General features: G+C 43.4%; 2 protein-coding genes across 4 annotated transcripts in view; one reads left to right on the top strand and one right to left on the bottom strand.

The window, feature by feature from the left end:
* Window positions 1–18,243, top strand: part of LOC121291776 (zinc finger protein 271-like) — a 50,685-nt gene that overhangs the window by 15,710 nt on the left and 16,732 nt on the right. The window lies entirely within an intron of this gene.
* On the bottom strand, window positions 10,393–17,750 carry LOC121291783 (zinc finger protein 271-like). 3 transcript variants are annotated; one of them, XM_041213333.1, is made up of 3 exons: window positions 17,712–17,733; window positions 16,532–16,680; window positions 10,393–14,351 (listed from the first exon to the last, which is right to left on the bottom strand). In XM_041213333.1, exon 3 carries the CDS (start codon window positions 13,877–13,879, stop codon window positions 12,860–12,862), a length of 1,020 nt encoding a protein of 339 aa, XP_041069267.1. In that variant the 5' UTR covers window positions 13,880–14,351; window positions 16,532–16,680; window positions 17,712–17,733; the 3' UTR covers window positions 10,393–12,859. The 3 variants fall into 3 exon arrangements, 2 of the variants coding, with proteins under 2 accessions (XP_041069267.1, XP_041069268.1); XR_005946074.1 differs by lacking the exon at window positions 10,393–14,351 and adding an exon at window positions 15,892–15,922; XM_041213334.1 differs by lacking the exon at window positions 16,532–16,680 and having other exon boundaries at window positions 17,712–17,750.

The raw sequence follows: 18,243 nt of genomic DNA, 5'->3' as shown, positions 1-18,243 counted from the left end.
TCAGCAGATAAGGCTGGACGCTACAAAAATAATAAAAGGGCAAAACCAAAGGCTCTGTATCTAAATGCACATTGAATTCGAAACAAAACAGATGAACTCGTAACGCAAATAGAAATTAATAAGTACAATCTGAGAGCCATTCCAGAGACATGGCTACAGGATGACATGGATTGGGACCTGAATATTGAAGGATATGACATTTAGGAAGGACAGTAAGTTAGGAAAAAGTGCAGGGCTGGCTTTGTTAATTAGTAATGGCATTAGCACATTAGAGAGGGATGACCTAAGTTCAGGAAACTAGGATGCAGAAGCAGTTTGGGTTGAAATGAGGAATAATAAAGGCAAGAAGTCACTTGTGGGAGTGGTGTACAGGCCTCCTAATTGTAACTATACAGTAGGACAGAGTATAAAAGAAGAGATAATGGGAGCTTGCCAGAAAGGTACAGCAATAATCATGGGGGATTTTAATCTGCATATAGACTGGAAAAATCATCTGGGCAAAGGTAGCGTAGATGAAGAGTTCATTGAATGTTTTCGGGATAGTTTCTGAGAACAGCACATTCTCTAGCCAACCAGAGAGCAGGCTATAATGGACTTGGTATTGAACAACAAGATAGGATTAATTGGTAACCTCTTAGTGAAGGCACCCCTAGGTAGCAGCAATCGTAATATGATTGAATTTTATATTCATTTTGAGGGAGAAATGAATGCGTCCAAGACTAGTGTTTTAAACTTAAATAAGGGAAATTATGAGGGCATGAACAAAGAAGTGAACTGGCAAATAAGGTTGAGGGATATGTCAATAGAAGTTCAGTGGCAGACTTTTAAAGGGATATTTCAGAATACACTGAATATATACATTCCAATGAGAAAGAAAAATTCCCAAGGGGAGGGCCCACCAGCTGTGATTAACTAAAAAAGTTAAAGGCAGTATCAAACTTAAAGAAAAAGCATATGATTGTGCAAAGACGGGTGGCAGGTCAGACGATTGGAAAGAATATAAAGAATAGCAAAGAACGACAACAAGATTAATAAGGAAACATTAGAGTATGAGAGAAAGCTAGCTAGCAATATAAAGATAGATAGTAAGAGTTTCTATAGATATTTAAATAAGAAAAGAGTTAACAAAGTGAGCATGGTCCTATAGAAAGTGTGTCTGGGAATTGACAGTGGAAAGTAGGGAAATGGCGAATGAATTAAACAGATATTTTGCTTCGGTCTTCACTGTAGAGGACACAGGTAACATCCCAGAAATAGCTGTGAATCAGGAAATGGAAGGGAGGGAGGAACACGGAAAAATTACAGTCACGAGGGAAGTGGTATTGAGCAAATTGGGGTTGTGGGATGACAAATCTCCAGGTCTGGTTGGACTTCATCCTAAGGCTTGAAAGCAATAGCTAGTGAGATAATTGATGCACTGGTTTTAATTTCCCAAAATTCCCTAGATTCATGTGACTCCTTCAAAGATTTGCAATAAGTTAGTTAAACATGATTTTCCTTTCACAAAACCATGTTGATTCTGCCTGACTGCCTTGAACTTTTCTAAGTGCCCTGCTATAACATCTTTAAAAATATCTTCTAACATGTATCCCTGCAACAGATGTTAGACTAACTGGCCTGTAGTTTCCTGCTTTCTGCCTCCCTCCCTTTTTGAATAAAGGAGTTGTATTTGCTACTTTCCAGTCTAATGGAACCAACACAAAGGAAGATGGTTGTGGTTGCTGGAGGTAGGTCATCTCAGCTCCAGGACATCACAGCAGGAGTTCCTCAGGGTAGTGTCCTCGGCCCAACCATCTTCAGCTGTTTCATCAATGACCTTCCTTCCATCATAAGGTCAGAACAGGGGATGTTCGCTGAGGATTGCAAAATGTTCAGCACCATTTGTGACTCCTCAGGTACTGAAGCAGCCCATGTCCAAATGCAGCAAGACTGGACAATATCTAGGCTTGGGCTGACAAGTGGCAAGTAACATTCTCGCCACACAAGTGTCAGACAATGATCATCTCCGACAAGAGAGAATCCAACCATCGCGCCTTGATGTTCAATGGTATTGCCATCACTTAATCCCCCACTATCAACATCCTGGGGGTTACCATTGACCCAAAACTGAACTGGACAGCCATATAAATACTATGGCTACAAGAGCAGGTCAAAGGCTAAGAATAGTGCGGTGAGTAACTCAGCCCCTTCAGCAAAGGAGGAGAGGACGTTGGAGGAAATCATGTTTCCTTTTCCTGTTTTACATAAGGATTGCACCGTACTACACCAGAGAATACAGAGAGGATAGACACCGCAGATAGATTCTGACCATCACCCAAGCAACAAGTGCACAACTGTGGGAAGACAATCCCTTCATAGCAATGCTCAACATAGAGAAGGTTGGGCAGTGAAACCATCATCTGGAAATCGGTTGGGTCAGGGGAGCTTTGACATTTAATCAGATCTGAAACTGGTCAGTGGTATGGAGTCTTCCATCAGAACCAACCTTTCCGAAGGTTTGGCTGTGGGTGATAGGTCAGGGTGAGGCTAAGAAGAAGAGTGAGTAGGCTCCAAATGTGGTGAGAACTTCAATCATTCATCGAGCCTCATGAACCACTGACTCATTAGCACAGGTGAGAGGCTGTTCAATTGAAGTGTGTGAGGAGGTCTCCATAGACGCATAGATCCCCTAACACACAAGGTGCATCTGTTGCATCATCTGTAACACAAGGGCAGCTACATGGCAGAGAAACCATTGAAGTGTGAGATGTGCGACCAAGCCTTCACCCAGTTACCTACACTCATGAATCACCGACACATTCACGCTAGGGAGAGACCGTTCACATGTGAGGTGTATAACGGATTATTCTCTGTCATCGAACCTCCGCACACATCAATGCATTCAGACAGGGGAGAGGGCATTCAAGTGAGGTGTGTGACCAAGCCACCTTGAAGTCAGGGAACCTCCGCGTACACCATTGCACACTGGGGAGAAATCATTCAAGTGTGAGATTTGCAACAGGGGCTTTGCACAGTCATCGCCCCTGATGAGTCACTGCTGTGTTCACACAGGGAAGAAACCATTCACTTGTGAGATGTGCAACAAATCATTCTCCAGGTCGTCGACCTTCCGCAGACACCAATGCATTCACATCGGGGAGAAACCATTCACATGCGATGTGTGGAACAAATCCTTCTCATTGAAGCTCCTGCTACATCAGAGGATTCACACAGGAGAAACCATTCAAATGTGAGGTGTGTGACAAGGCTTCCACACGGTCAGCTATCTCTTGATCCATCAGCACACTCATACACTGAGAAGGAAGTGATCTTTTTGATAGAGAGGGTATGAGTTCAGAAGCTCAGCTGGAGGTTGAATAGAGCAAATATTGTTTATGGAGGGGGAATGAAGAGGAGTTTAAGGAATGTAGGAACTGGAGTAATCCCTCAAGCCTTTTATGTCAGTTAGATCATGGCTGATCTGTATCTGACCTCTGTCTACCTGTCTTGGCTCTGTAACCCTGAACCTTTCCTCATCACAGTTTTGAAATTTTTGACTGTTTCCCAGAGTCAACAGCTTTTGTGGGGAGAGTTCCAGATTTCCAGTACTGTTCTGGAGCATTGTTATGATATACATTTTTTTGAAAAATTGTTTTGAAGATCACATTTTGTAATTCTTGGACTGAGTTTAAAAACTTTGCAAAGTGGACTCTGAGGGTCATGTGACTTTCTCCTTGTGGACTCAGGCTGGAGCCCCATCAGCCAGACAAAGAGGAGACATCCTCAGACATATACATTTAAAATTCATTGAGTGTTCCAAAAATGTAAACAGAAACTCATTGACTCGATGGCTTTTCCTCCAAACACAAAGACATTGAAAAGCCACTTTAAAGTGTGAACAACCTTAGCCCTTTGATCACTACAGGGGGTAAGGAGACTTTGGATAACTGTAATGGAATTACCACATGCCTTTTTGGAAAGTGACTGGGCTTTCTTGTGTAGGTCACATGGGTGATGGTGACCATTTTGCCTTACCTGCAAAAAGCTTTGAAAAGGGCAGGAAAAGACAGATCCACAGAGAACCATCTTGAAGCTTTGACCAGGGAGAGACAGAGAAAAACATCTAAGATAGGTCCTGGTCTGCTGCAAAGTAATAGGCAGCTAAATGTGCCACACCAGTGGAACAGAAGTAAGGAACGTTCTCTCCTCCCTGTAAACCTGATTCTATCTATTAAGCTCACCTGTTAAAGTAACCTTGGGCAGTTTGACAGTAGAAGCCGTCATAGATGCAGTGACAACTCTGCAATCCCAAGACCTTCACTTCAGGCAATGCAACGTCTCAACTTTAAAACCTATCAGGCCTGCACCAAATATGGACTGAACTGATCCAATTTTTATAAGTATTGTTTTATCCTCGTCTGTAATTAATCTTTGTGTATATGTGTGAGTGATATCATTATTCCTTAAGTCAATTCCAGAGCAAGAGTGTCAAAATAAACCTTGCAAGTACAAAAGACTTTGCTGCTGGGTTATTGTAAATTGACTTTCTCACTCAAAGGGTAAGAAATACACTCTCACATAGAAATATATTGTTCATGGGCAACTTTGGGGAAACACCTTTTAAAGCGATGTAAAGTGATGTAGTATTCTGTAGTATGCCTGTAGAATTCTGGGAGTGTCCCCTGATGTGGGTGTGTGTGTTAGTAAAGTGAGCCAGCTCTCAGGAGTGGGTATGGATAGAATTGGACCTTGCTTTAGTTGGTGATATGAATTATAGACAGATCCTCTTCAGGTGACGGGTGTTTGACTAATACCATGGGTAATGTTTGTACTCTGCTGTCTGGGAGGACTACTATCCTGAGTATGGTGAGAGAGTGGGGCTGAGTCTCTACAGACCTGAGTTCCCACAGCCCATCATACCTCAATGTAATAACGGTGTGATATGTTCACATTACACTCTTCCAAGTTTCATTTCATGTTCTGGAAAAGATCTTGATTCATTTTCAAATGCTTTATTATTTTAGTTGATTCAAATTTGGGTATAAGCTGAATGTTGTGTTTGTTTGCTGTTCTACCAATCTTTTGTATAGATTTATAATGCAAAATAAATTCCTTTTTTTGCTTAATCCAAAGCACTTGATTTCTCAGAATGGTGTGTTCTACTTACTGAAACATTGAGCCTGCAGTAAGAGTCCTGTGCACAATTTATTGGTCATAGGAAATAGGAGTAGGCCATTCAGTCCTTCGAGCTTGCTCCACCATTCAACTAGATCATGGCTGATCTTCTACATCAATACCATTTTCCTGCACTATCCCCATATCCTGTGATATCTTTAATATCTAGAAATCTATTGATCTCTGTCCTGAACATACTTAATGACTGAGCTTCCACAGCCCTCTGGGGTAGAGAATTCCAAAGATTCACCAACCTCTCAGAGTGAAAAAATTCCTCCTCATCGCAGCTCCAAATGTCTTCCCGCTTATTCTGAGACTGTGTCACTTGGTTCTAGACCCACCCCCCACCCCCACTCCAGCCAAGGGAAATATCCTTCCAGCAGCCACCCTGTTAAGCCCTATAAGAATTTTGTATGCTTCAATAAAAGAACTCTAGAGAATATAGGCCCAGGGTCCTCAGTCTGTTTGCATAGGACAATCCCACCATCCCAGGGATCAGTCTGGTGAACCTTAGTTGCATTCCCTCTATGGCAAGTATATCCTTCCTTAGGTGAGGAAATGAAAACTATACACAATTCTCCAGATATGGTTTCACCAAGGCTCTATATATCTTTACTCCTGTACTCAAATCCCCTTGCAATAAAGGCCAACATCCCATTTGTCTTCCTAATTGCTTGCTGCACCTGCTTGTTAGCTTTCAGTGACTTGTCAACAAGGACACCCAAGTCCCTTTAGACATCAACCCTTCCCAATCTTTCACCATTTAAGAAATACTCTGCATTTCAGTTTTTACTACCAAAGTGGCTAACTTCACATTTTTCCATATTATATTTCATCTGACAAATACTTGTCCACTCACTTAGCCTGTCTCAATCCCCTTGAAAACTCTTTTCATTCTCCTCGCAACTCACATTCCTACCTAGTTTTGTATCATCAACAAACTTTAAAAGATTACATTTGGTTCCAAAACCCAAATCATTAATGTCAATGAGCTCAACGTTACTGTGGGCTGGTATACTTTATCAATTAGTTTATAATTTCCAGTTCACGGGATAATAATGTTTCCCTAAAAAAAAAGCTTTGCATTTATATATCAATTTTCATGAACACAAGGCATCCAAAAGCATTTTACAGCCAATGAAATACTTTTTGAAGTGTAGTCAGTGTTGTAATGTAAGAAACGTGGTAGCCAATTTGTGCACAATGTGGCAATCCTGTTAGGGATCTTTAATGTTTGAAGAGAAATGCAAACACCATGTGATTAACCCACAGACTATGCCATAGGATTTCACATTTTTAAACAAAAACAACTGCTATTGTGTATAAAATAAAGCATGCATAATTACCTAACAAAGTAATTTATAATTACTTAAGCTATGAACTCAGTTCTATTTCTTACTTCCCCTTATACATTACAATAATCTAGAAGATTTATTCATTTCTTTAGGGATCAAACCAAAAGTATGCCAAAGACCTCTGGAATTCACTTCAGTTCTCAGTGTCCAAGTTATTCTCTTTCCTTTTGGCTAAGTGACCATCTAACTTTGCTTTAATACCTCACAATTATGGCTGCCTCAGCTTGTTTGGATTGCGAGCAGAAATCCACTTGCCTTTGCATAACTTTCAAGCCAACTCTGCTGACTACCTTCTGCCACAAGGCCCTATGAGGACCACTGTATGTTTCTTCCTCTAGCTTCAAACAAGGCATATCTTCCAGCTGTTTTTATGTCACAAAATCCAAATTGAGCTTGACCTCCATCTGCATTCCATGCGGTGAATGATAGAGTTAGAATTTTCTCTGTTTAAATTACAGGCCTGATGAACAATCATCTTCTGTTGGCTCTCTCAATCCAATAAGATGCAGGCTACGCCAAATCAAAACTGCAACTGCCTTCTGTGAGCAAACACTCAGCTAAATTAAACAAAAGAACCTTTACCCAACTCTGATTCTGTGGCCCAATTTAATAATTAAAATTACTAATGGATGTGATTACCCTCACTCCAAGCTCCCTAGGTCCATGAAGAACGCATGTGTTCACTAATCTGCTTTCAGTACCTTTTCATCTGGAATCTACATGCATAATTTAAATCTTTTATTGAAGGGTAGACCTTCTGTCTCCAGTACAAACTTAAAGATGACCCACTTTTGTTTATTACTCACACCTCTACCCCTGACATTGTAAGCTAAACATAGGTTAGCTTTTTACTGTAATAAACTCCAAGCTTGTTTGAATTGCATTGCAATTAGAGCTATAATCAATTTCTCAGAGATGCTTTTTTTAATATTTGTTCATGGGATGTGGGTGTTGCTGGCTAGGCCAGCATTTATTGCCCACCCCTAATTGTCCTTGAGAAGGTGGTGGTGAGCTGCCTTCTTGAACTGCTGCAGTTCATGTGGTGTAGGTGCTGTTAAGGAAAGAGTTCCAGGATTTTGACCCAGCGACAGTGAAGGAATAGCAATATATTTCCAAGCCAAGATGGTGTGTGGCTTGGAGGGGAACTTGCAGGTGGTGGTGTTCCCGTGTATCTGCTGCCCTTGTCCTTCCAGGTGGTAGTGGTCATGGGTTTGGAAGGTGCTGCTTAAGGAGCCTTGGTGAGTTTCTGCAGTGCATCTTGTAGATGGTACGCACTGCTGCCACTGTGCACCGGTGGTGGAGGGAGTGAATGGTTCAGGGTGAGGTGCCAATCAAGCGGCTGCTTTGTCCTGGATGGTGACGAGCTTCTTGAGTGTTGTTGGAGCTGCACTCATCCAGGCAAGTGGAGAGTATTCCATCACACTCCTGACTTGTTCCTTGCAGATGGTGGACAGGATTTGAGGAGTCAGGAGGTGAGTTACCGCAGGATTCATAGCCTCTGACTTGCTCTTGTTGCCACAGTGTTTATATGGCTGGTTCAGTTCAGTTTCTGGTCAATGGTATCCCCCAGGATGTGGATAGTGGGGGATTCTGCGATGGTAATGCCATTTAATGTCAAGGGTAAATGGTTAGATTCTCTTTTGTTGGAGATGGTCATTGCCTGCCACTTGTGTGGCACGAATGTTGTTTGCCATTTGTCAGTCCAAGCCTGGATATTGTCCAGGTCTTGATGCATTTGGACATGGACTGCTTCAGTATCTGAGGAGTCGCAAATTGTGCTGAACATTGTGCAATCATCAGCGAGCATCCCCACTCCTGACCTTATGATGGAAGGTCATTGATGAAGCAGCTGAAGATGGTTGGCCCCAGGACACTACCCTGAGGAACAGTTATATATATATAGTTAAAACTTCAATTCCTGAAACTAAAAGTTATATTCCAAAACATATGAATTATGAACTATATTTTTGCAACAACAGCAAATTCCACCAACAGCAATGTGATAATGACCGAATAATCTGTTTTTGTGTTATTGTGGGATCCACATTGGCCAAAACATTGAAATAGCGTCCTCACTCTTCTACAACAAGGTGTTATGGGAACTTTCACATCCAACTCCAGATGGATTATTCCATGAACATGGATTAAAGTTGTTGTTAGGGCTACACTGAGAATTCCTGAGATTCTGGGCTACATGTACAAACATCCCACGCACCCCCACCACATCTGTTTATTAAAGCAGTTGGATAATTGGAAAATGAGTGAAGAAATTATCCATGTTCACATTGATCATAAAACCAATCAGATCACGATCCTTAAATCAAGCTGCTTCAAATCGTCAGTATTGAAAAAATGTTTGCTTCAGTAAAACTCCTTGTCTTTTAAATGTGTAATCTGGTTAAAATTGACCATATCAGGAATTTTAAATGTAAGTTTCATCAAAAGTAAACTGATCCTTTGACGATATTTAACTCTGGTTTATGAAACATCACCCAGGAAGCTGGTACCAGCCACAGAAATGACCACGGCCCCAGATGGGAATAATGAGATTGGCGAGTTTCTGCCGATTGCACCTGTTTGAGGCGACTCTTCAAATTATACTCAGGGTTTTTGGTCGTTCAGGCACCAACAGTCAGTCATGTTCATGGCTCCAGTCTACATGCTGTGGTCAGCAATTATTTCAGCAAACTACAGGGCCAAAGATAAGAGCCTTTGTTTTTTCATTGATAGCAGAGTTTAAAATGGTGCACTTCCTCCCAATACTCTCACGTTTATAGTAATGGAGGAAAGGAGAGGAGAGAGGAAGGAAGCGGAAGAGGAAGGGGGAAGGAGACAGAAAGAGAGTTAGCAGAAGGAAGAGGAAGAGCAATGGAGGAAGAGAGAGGTAGAGAGGTAGGAAAGGGGAAGAGAAGGAAAATGAAGAGGTGGAAGGAAGAGGCACAGGATCAAGGAGAGAGATAGGAAAAAGGAGGAAGAAGAGAGAAAGGGTGGTAGGAAGGAAAGATAGGAGCGAGAGGAGAGCAGAGAAGAATACATTACTCCCTCTTTCCTAAGCTTCTACCCCTGCACTTCTCTCTCCCATGTCTCTCTCTCCTGTGCCTGTGCTGATCCTATCACTGCACGTCATCACTGCCTTGGATACTGTGGGTCTTCCTCTTCTGATCTGTTGTCAAACACATCCAAGGCTACACCTCCAACACTGATGTTGTCAGTTTGAAAGCCTCCGAGGATGAAGAATGCTATTTCCACACTAGAAATCTCTTCCAAATGTTTACCAGTGGGAACTGAGACAGCAGCTGCAATAAGTGAGGTTTTATTCAGATGGGACAATGACAAGTTTAAATCCACCTGATCTGCTACTCAAAGTCACCTCCGTTTCAGTGGTCAGTTTCCCAAGCTTCAGGAAACTCATGTTACCCCAGAAATATTTGGAGCAATTTGAATTTTGAACAATGTTCCATGTGGTGTGTAAAATGGTTACTGCCCTCAAAAATTTATTTACACACCATGACATCAGAGATCACATTGATATGGGCAGCCACAGTGTAAAAAAGGGATTTATCTAAATATCACCCTGTTCATAAAAAGAAAGATTGCATGCACTACGATTTACAAGTTACATACATAGATAGTCCTTAATGAAAATTATCACAAATAAACAAGACTGTTTCTTCTTTCCAGTCATTTTTTATTCATCCACGGGATGTGGGCTTCACTGGCTAGGCCAGTATTTATTGCCCATCCCTAATTGCTCTTGAGAAAGTGATAGTGAGCAGCCTTCTTGAAGCGCTGCAGTCCATGTGGTGTAGAAACACCCACAGTGCTGTTAGGGAGGGAGTTCCAGGATTTTGACCCAACGACAGTGAAGGAACAGTGATATATTTCCAAGTCAGGATGGTGAGTGGCTTGGTGGGGAACTTCCAGGTGGTGATGTTCCCATGTATCTGCTGCCCTTGTCCTTCTAGATGGTAGTGGTCATGGGTTTGGAAGATGCTGTCTAAGGATCGTTCCAATTTTGTATCTCTCTGAACACACATTGCACACACACAATCTTTAAAATGTTCAACTCTTCTTATGGTAAGTGAGAGAGTTGTTGTTGGCTGTTCATCCAGTGTCTGCTGGTTCCTGAGGCAATGTTGTCTCTCTGGGGGATGTTGTTGCCGTGGTGAGTGTTGTTGCTGTGGTAATTGTTGCTGCTGATCCGCTGCATTTGTTGGGGAACAGTTGACCTCTGGGACTGATGGTCATTCAGTTTCTTGCTCAGTTGGTGAAATCGGATCTGCCTCGTCAGTTGTCTGCTGTGAAGGAGCAGCTTCTCCGGTTGCACATAGATGTATGATCGAGGTGATAACTTCTCTACACAGGACCCAAGTTGCCAAGTGAGCTGACTTCTGTTGAGTGTGTTGAATGTTTTAACTCTGCGGCTCTCCAACTCTCAGCTCTGGCAACGATGTGGCAGCTTTATCAAAGTGAAATTTGTCTTTCTGTTGTTTCACTTTGATCTTGTCACACACTCCCTGTTACTACTTCTAGCCTCAGTAGTTTTTTTAGCTGTTGGAAGAGTAATCTGGGTGCAGCGTGACATTAGTCACTGGACTGGACAACTTTCCATGCCTTCAGTAGGTGTGTTTCTCCACTCTAAGATTGCCTTGTACACATCTGTGCTGGATTTAGTCGATTTTTTGATGATCCCTTTGGCAATTTTCACCATTGCCTCAGCCTTTCTATTTGACTGGGGATAGTGTGGAGATGATGTGTAGTGTTGAATTTCCCAATCATTCATCAAGTGTCTGAAATCTTCACTCATGAATTGAGGGTCATTGTCACTCATGACAATGTCAGGAATGCCATGATGACTGAAATGTCCTTTCAGGCATTCTACAATCTCACTGGTAGTTGTTGACGTCAGCTGGTCTAACTCCCAGTAGTCTGAATAGCAGTCGACTGTGACAGGATAATCAATTCCAGTGAGAGTGAAGAGGTCTACTCCAAGCTTCATCCATGGTCTGTCTGGAAGTCATGAGTCATGAGCAGCTCTTTATCTTGCTTAGCTTGATGTTCATTATAAACACTGCACTGGCTGATGTGGTCCTTAACTTCATTGCTCATGTTTGGCCAGTAGAGAACTTCTCTTTTCTTCTTCAGACTGGACTCGATTCCTTGATGGTTTGTGTTGATGAGCTTCAGCATCTCTTTTCTCATCTCTTTAGGGATAATGACCTGAGTCCCTTTGTAAAGATGCCATCTTGGGAGATCACTTCATCTCTGTCTGTCCAATACTCTCCTACAGCAACAGGTGTGTGTCTGATGGTTTCAGGCCATCCTTTCATCACAATTTCCTGTAACATTTGAAGAGCTGTATCTCATTGTGTAGGTAGCTTGATCTGAGCAAGTCTGTCAGATTCAGTGTCTCTGCTAGGTTGAAGACTTCCAAAGCATGTTGTTCTGTTGCTTCTGGTTGAGATTTCACACTCTGTACTAGCATCATTAACATTCCTCAAGGAAGGTGCAGTTCTCGACATCATGTTGATGATGTCCATCTGCTTCCCTTGCTAGTACTTCACTTACACATATCTCTGCAAATGAGGTAACATCCTTTGTAAACGCTTTGGAGCAGAGAGAAGCAGTTTGATGCTTTGAAGTGGATTGTGGTCAGACTCTACTATCACTTTCTCTCTCCCAAACAGGTACTGGTTGAAATGCTCACAAGCAAAGACAATAGCCAGGCTCTCTTTCTCAATCTGTGTATAGCGTTGTTCAGTTTGTGTTAACGTTCTGGATACAAACACAACTGGTTGTCCTTGTTGCATGAGGGTTGCTCCAAGTCCTGTTTCACTGCCATCTCATTGCAGGGTGACTTCATCATTGACATCATTGTACCTCAACACTGGTGTTGTTGTCACTAGTTGTTTGAAGCTGCTTCTTGTTCTGCGCCCCAATATCACTGAACATCCTTTGCAGTGAGCTTGTGAAAAGAGTCACACTGTAACAACAAATTGGTCAAGAACTTGGTTTAGGTACTCCCCGTGTGGGTTCACTGATGTTCCAGGAGGTCTGACAACTGTATTAAGGCTTTATTACAGAATTCACACCAATAGGGTTCCTTCCATGTGTGAGTGCGTTGATGGACCAGGAGACACACTGACTGTGTGAAAGCCTTGTCACACACCTCACACCTAAATGGTTCCTCACCAGTGTGGATCCACTGGTTCTTCAGGAGATGGGAGGAGTGGATGAAAGCCTTGTCACGAATACCTCACCTGAATTGTTTCTCCTAGATGAATCCTCTGGTGTCCCAGGAGGGTCAAAGATGTCACAAAATCTTTATCGCAAACCTCACACTTGAAGGGTTACTCCACGCTGTGGCTCCTCTGATGGAGCAGGAGCCTTGATGACACTGAGAATGATTTGTCACACAACTCGCAAATGAATGGCTTCTCCCCTGTATGGGTGTGTTCATGTATGTGGAGGTTCCCTGACTGTGAGAATGATTTGTCGCACACCTTACATCTGAATGGTTTCTTCCCTGTGTGGGTGCGTTCGTGTGTGCGAAGGTTCCCTGCCTGCGAGAATGATTTGTCACACATCTTGCACCTGAAGGGTTTCTCCCCTGTGTGGCTCCTCTGATGGAGCAGGAGACTAGAGGACGTCAAGAATAGTTTGTTGCACACCTCACATGTGAATGGTTTTTCCCCTGTGTGAACTGTCTGATGCATCCGGAGATCCGATGACCATGAGAAAGATTGGTCACACACCTCACACCTGAATGGTTTCTCTCCTGTATGAGTGCGTTCGTGTGTGCGGAGGTTCCCTGACTGTGAGAATGATTTGTCACACACCTCACACTTGAATGGTTTCTCCCCTGTGTGAATGCGCCAGTGTTGGCGGAGGTTCCCTGACAATGAGAATGATTTTTCACACACCTCACATGTGAATGGTTTCTTGCCTGTGTGAATGCGTTCGTGTTTGTGAAGATCCGATGATGTTGAGAATGATTTGTCACACACCTCACACGTGAATGGTTTCTCACCTGTGTGAAAGCGCTGGTGTTTGCGGAGACCTGATGATGATGAGAATGATTTTTCACACACTTCACACGTGAATGGTTTCTCACCTGTGTGAATGCGTTGGTGTTTGCGGAGGTCCGATGATGTTGAGAATGATTTGTCGCACACCTCACATGTGTATGGTTTCTCCCCGGTGTGAATGCGTCGGTGATTCACCAGGCCTGATAAATGTGCAAAGCCCTTGTTACACAGCTCACATTCGAATGGCTTCTCCCCAGTGTGGCTCCGTTGGTGATTTTCTAGTTTCGATGGATGTGCGAAGACTTGATAACACACCTCACATTTGAATGGTTTCTCTTCCATGTAGCAGCCCTTGAGTTACTGATGGGACAACAGATGCACCTTCTGTGTTAGGGGACCTTACGAGCCTGTGGAGGCCTCCTCACACACCTCACAATTCAACAACCTCACACCTGTGCAAATGAGTCAGTGGTTCATGAGGCTCGATGAAAGATTGAAGCTCTCACCACACTTAGAGCCACTCACACTTCTTTCCAGCCTCACCCTGACCGATCGCCCACAGCCAAACCTTTGGAAAGGTTGGTTCTGATGGAAGGCTCCACACCACTGACCAGTTTCAGATCTGATGATATGTCAAAGCTCTCTTGACCTGACCGATTTCCAGATGATGGTTCACTGCCCAACCTTCTGTGTTGAGCAATGCTGCGAAGGGATTGTCTTCCACAGTTGTGCAGTTGTTCCTTTGGTGATGGTCAAAATCTATCTGTGGTGTCTATTCTCTCTGTATTCTCTGGTGTAGTACGGTGCAATCCTTCTGTAAAACAGGAAAAGGAAAGATGATTTCCTCCAACTCTCTCGCCTCCTTTGCTGATGGGCTGACTCCTCCGTTTTTTATTTATAGTTTCACAGGATGTGGGTGTCGCTGGCTATTCCAACATTTATTGCCCATCCCTAATTACCTTTGAGAAGGTGGTGGTGAGCTGCTTTTGTAAACTGCTGCAGCCCATGTGATGTAGGTACATCCAAGTGCTGTTAGTGAGGGAGTTCCAGGATTTTGACCCAGCAACAGTGAAGGAATGGTGATATATTTCCAAGTCAAGATGGTGTGAGTCTTGGAGGGGAACTTCCAGGTAGTGGTGTTCCCATGCATCTGCTGCCTTTGTCCTTCTAGGTGGTAGAGTTCATGGGTTTGGAAGGGACTGTCGAAGGAGCATTGGTGATTGCTACAGTGCATCTTCTAGATGGCACACACTGCTGCCACTGTGCGTCGGTGGTGGAGGGAGTGAATATTTAAAGTGATGGATGGGGTGCCAATCAAGCAGGCTGCTTTGTCCTGGATGGTGTCAAGCTTCTTGAGTTGGAGCTGTACTTATCCAGGCAAGCAGAGCAGCTTCCATCACACTCCTGACTTGTGCTTTGGAGATGGTGGACAGTTTTTGGGGAGTCAGAAGGTGAGTTACATAACCACAGAATTCACAGCCTCTAACCTGCTCTTGTAGCCACAGTACTTATATGGCTGTTCCAGGTCAATTTCTGATCAATGGTAACCCCCAAGGATGTTGATAGTGTGGGATTCAGCGACTGTATTGCCATTGAATGTCAAGAGGAGATGGTTAGATTCTCTCTTATTGGAGATGGTCATTGCCTGGCACTTGTGTGGCATGAATGTTACATGCTGCTTAACAGCCCAAGCCTAAATGTTGTCCAGGACATAGCGCATATGGGCGCGGACTGCTTCAGTCTCTGAGGAGTCAAGAATGGTATTGAATATTGTGCAATCATCAGCTAACACCCCCACTTACGACTTCATAGGTTCAAAGTCAATGTTGAGGATTCCCAAGGTAATTCCCTCGCAACTGCATACCACTGTTTCCCCAACTCTGTCCTGCTGTGGGACAGGACATACCCAAAGAGGATGATGATGGTGTCTGGGACATTGTCTGTTATGTATGATTCCGTGATTCCGTGAGATGACTGTGTCAGGCTGTTGCTTGACCAGTCTGTAGGACAGCCCTCCCAATGTTGGCACAAGCCTGCAGATGTTAGTGAGGAGGGCTTTGCAGGTTGACAGGGCTGGGTGAGCCCATTGATGTTTCCAGTGCCTAGGTTGATGCCAAGTGCTCCGTCTGGGTTCACTGTGCTGTGGCTTTGTAGCAGTTTGATAGAACTGAGTGGCTTGCTAGGTCATTTCCGAGGGTCAATCGCATTTCTGTGGATCTGGAGTCTTGTTACAAGAATGGTTCCAGGGATGAGAACTTCAGCTGTGAGGATAGGTTGGAGAGGTTGGGACTGTTCTCCTTGGAGAGAAGAAGTCTAAGAGTAGATTTGATAGAGATGTTCAAAATCATGAAGGGGCTGGACTGAGTAGATAGGGAGAAGCTGTTCCTGCTCATAAAAAATCAAGAAAGAATAGGCACAGATTTAAAGTGATTTGTGAAAGAAGCAAACGTGACGTGAGAAAAAATTTTTTCACACAATGAATGTTTCGAGTCTGGAATGCACTGCCTGGAGGTGTGGTGGAGGTAGGTTCATTAGAGGCATTCAAAAGGGCATTAGATGATTATTTGAACAGAAACAATGTGCAGGGGTATGGGGGAAAAGGCAGGGCAATGGCAGCAGGTCATAATGCTCATTTGGAGAACTGGTGCATACATGATGGGCCGAATGGCCTCTTCTGCACTGTTAAAATTCTGTGATTCTGGGGATCTCATGTAGGCTAGACCAGGTAGGAACTGCAGATTTCCTAAAGGACATTAATGAACTATTTGGGTTTTTATGACAATTCACAATGGTTTCATGGTCACCATTACTGAGATTAGTTTTTACTTCCAGATTTATTAATTAAATTTAAATTCCACAAGCTGCTGTAGGAGGAGTTTGAACCCATGTGCCCACAGCCTTAACCTCGGTCTCTGTACTATGGGTCCAGCGATTACAGCACCACCTCCACCTCTTTAGAGACGGTTCCACAGTGAGTGCCAATCTGCTATTCACCTGTGTGGGGGAATCAGATGCAAGTCTTTTCTTTTCCTCACTTGATTGTCACACACCCTCTGTTTCCAGCAGGGACACTGGATAGTGACCAGGAGCAGACAACGTGGCTACTTTCTTTCCTCCGCCCAACCCCTCATCTTCTCAGGCACCTTGAGGACAATGGAAAAGACAGTCGGGCCATCAATTCACTATGAGCTCAGGACATGCTGAAAAAGGCTGGTTTTACACTCAGATGTTGTGTTTAATATAACAAACACTCAGGAGAAATGTTAATTCAGTGGAGATTATAAAATTTCTCTCCTTGTTTTCCAGAACTATTTAAAGAAAACACAACAGGCAGGAAGTGCTAGAAGCTAAGGAAAATATTGCTTCAGTGTAGCTGATTGAAGGGTTCTGGCTTATCCTGGGAAATTAGGTACACTGCACTCGCTCAGACTGCACATCCCAGATTCAGCTATCAGCCACAGCACCGGGCAACACCATCAAATACAAGCCCAGGCTTTTGTGAAAGGCCAAGGCCTTCAGGTAAAATTTTTAATGACGATTAAATACAGTTCTGGCAGTTTATCTTCTGTGGTACTGGATTTAAAATACAGAGATTGCTCTGATGGAAACAATTCCACCTTCTCCGGTCTATCCACATAACTGTAATTCCTCAATCCTGGAACATTACAGTAAATCTCTTCTGCACCTTCTCCAAAATTCAATAATACAGTGGGAGGTTTTGGAGTGATTTGAAAAGACAGGAAACATCCAGAACCCAACACACAGACAGAACTGACCATTCATAGTCCACAGGATAATAACCAGCTCCTAACACACACACACACACACACACACACAGAACTCAACAATAGGAAATCAGTAAGAATCCTCAGACACTCTGCACCTCCCAGATAATTACACCTCACCTTCTCATATTCAGTAATGGCCCATCAACAAAACTCAGCCTGTAAATCAGAAGAGAAATGCTTCCAATAAACACACTCAATATCCAACACACAGCTCCAGTCAAAATGTTCAGCACAAAGCACCCAGTAAACAGCTCTCTCAGCTGGATCTTCTCACAGAGCATAAGGGGCATTTCCACACCTGATTCCCCACAGGATAGTCAGACTGCCTGAACATTAGTGTGGATATTATGTGATGTAATTATTATAAATTCTGTTCCTTCACTCACCATCTCCTCACTTGGTTTTCAGTCCCTACAGGAAGTGAAGCAGTTGTGGAAGAGGAAGAGGAGAGAATGGGCAGAGTGGGTGGGCTCTCTGATTGACGTCTCTCACAGCCAATCCAAATATTTCTGGAGTAACATGAGTTTCCTGAAGCTTGGGAAACTGACCAGTGAGATGGAGGTGACTTTGAGCAGCAGATCAGGTGGGGATTTAAACTTCATTGTCCCATCTGAATAAAACCTCAGTTATTGCAGTCAGTTCCCCCTGGTAAACAGCAGAGGCCCGCAGCAAGTCAGGCAACATCTGTGGAGAGAGAAACAGCCTTTGACATGCCCGACCACACTATCCTCCTCCTCCAACTCTTCTCTGTTGTCCAATCAGTGGGACTGTTATCACTTGGCCCACTTTTGCCTCTTCAGTGGTAGCCAGATAATTTCCTGCAATGGTTAATCTTCCCACCCCCATCGCTCTGGAGTCTGACCAAAGGTCTATCCTCAGTCCCCACCTATTTCTCATCCACACGCTGCCCCTGTGTAA

Source organism: Carcharodon carcharias, chromosome 19 (assembly GCF_017639515.1).
Source record: "Carcharodon carcharias isolate sCarCar2 chromosome 19, sCarCar2.pri, whole genome shotgun sequence".
Classification (NCBI taxonomy): domain Eukaryota; kingdom Metazoa; phylum Chordata; class Chondrichthyes; order Lamniformes; family Lamnidae; genus Carcharodon; species Carcharodon carcharias.
Note: the sequence above shows the minus strand (reverse complement) of the source record. Positions and strands in the feature narration are given on the sequence as shown.

What these genes read in the sequence shown, in the direction of transcription:
- LOC121291783 (XM_041213334.1), bottom strand. Translation starts at nt 13,879, where the DNA reads ATGGAAGAGAAACCATTCAAATGTGAGGTGTGTTATCAAGTCTTCGCA.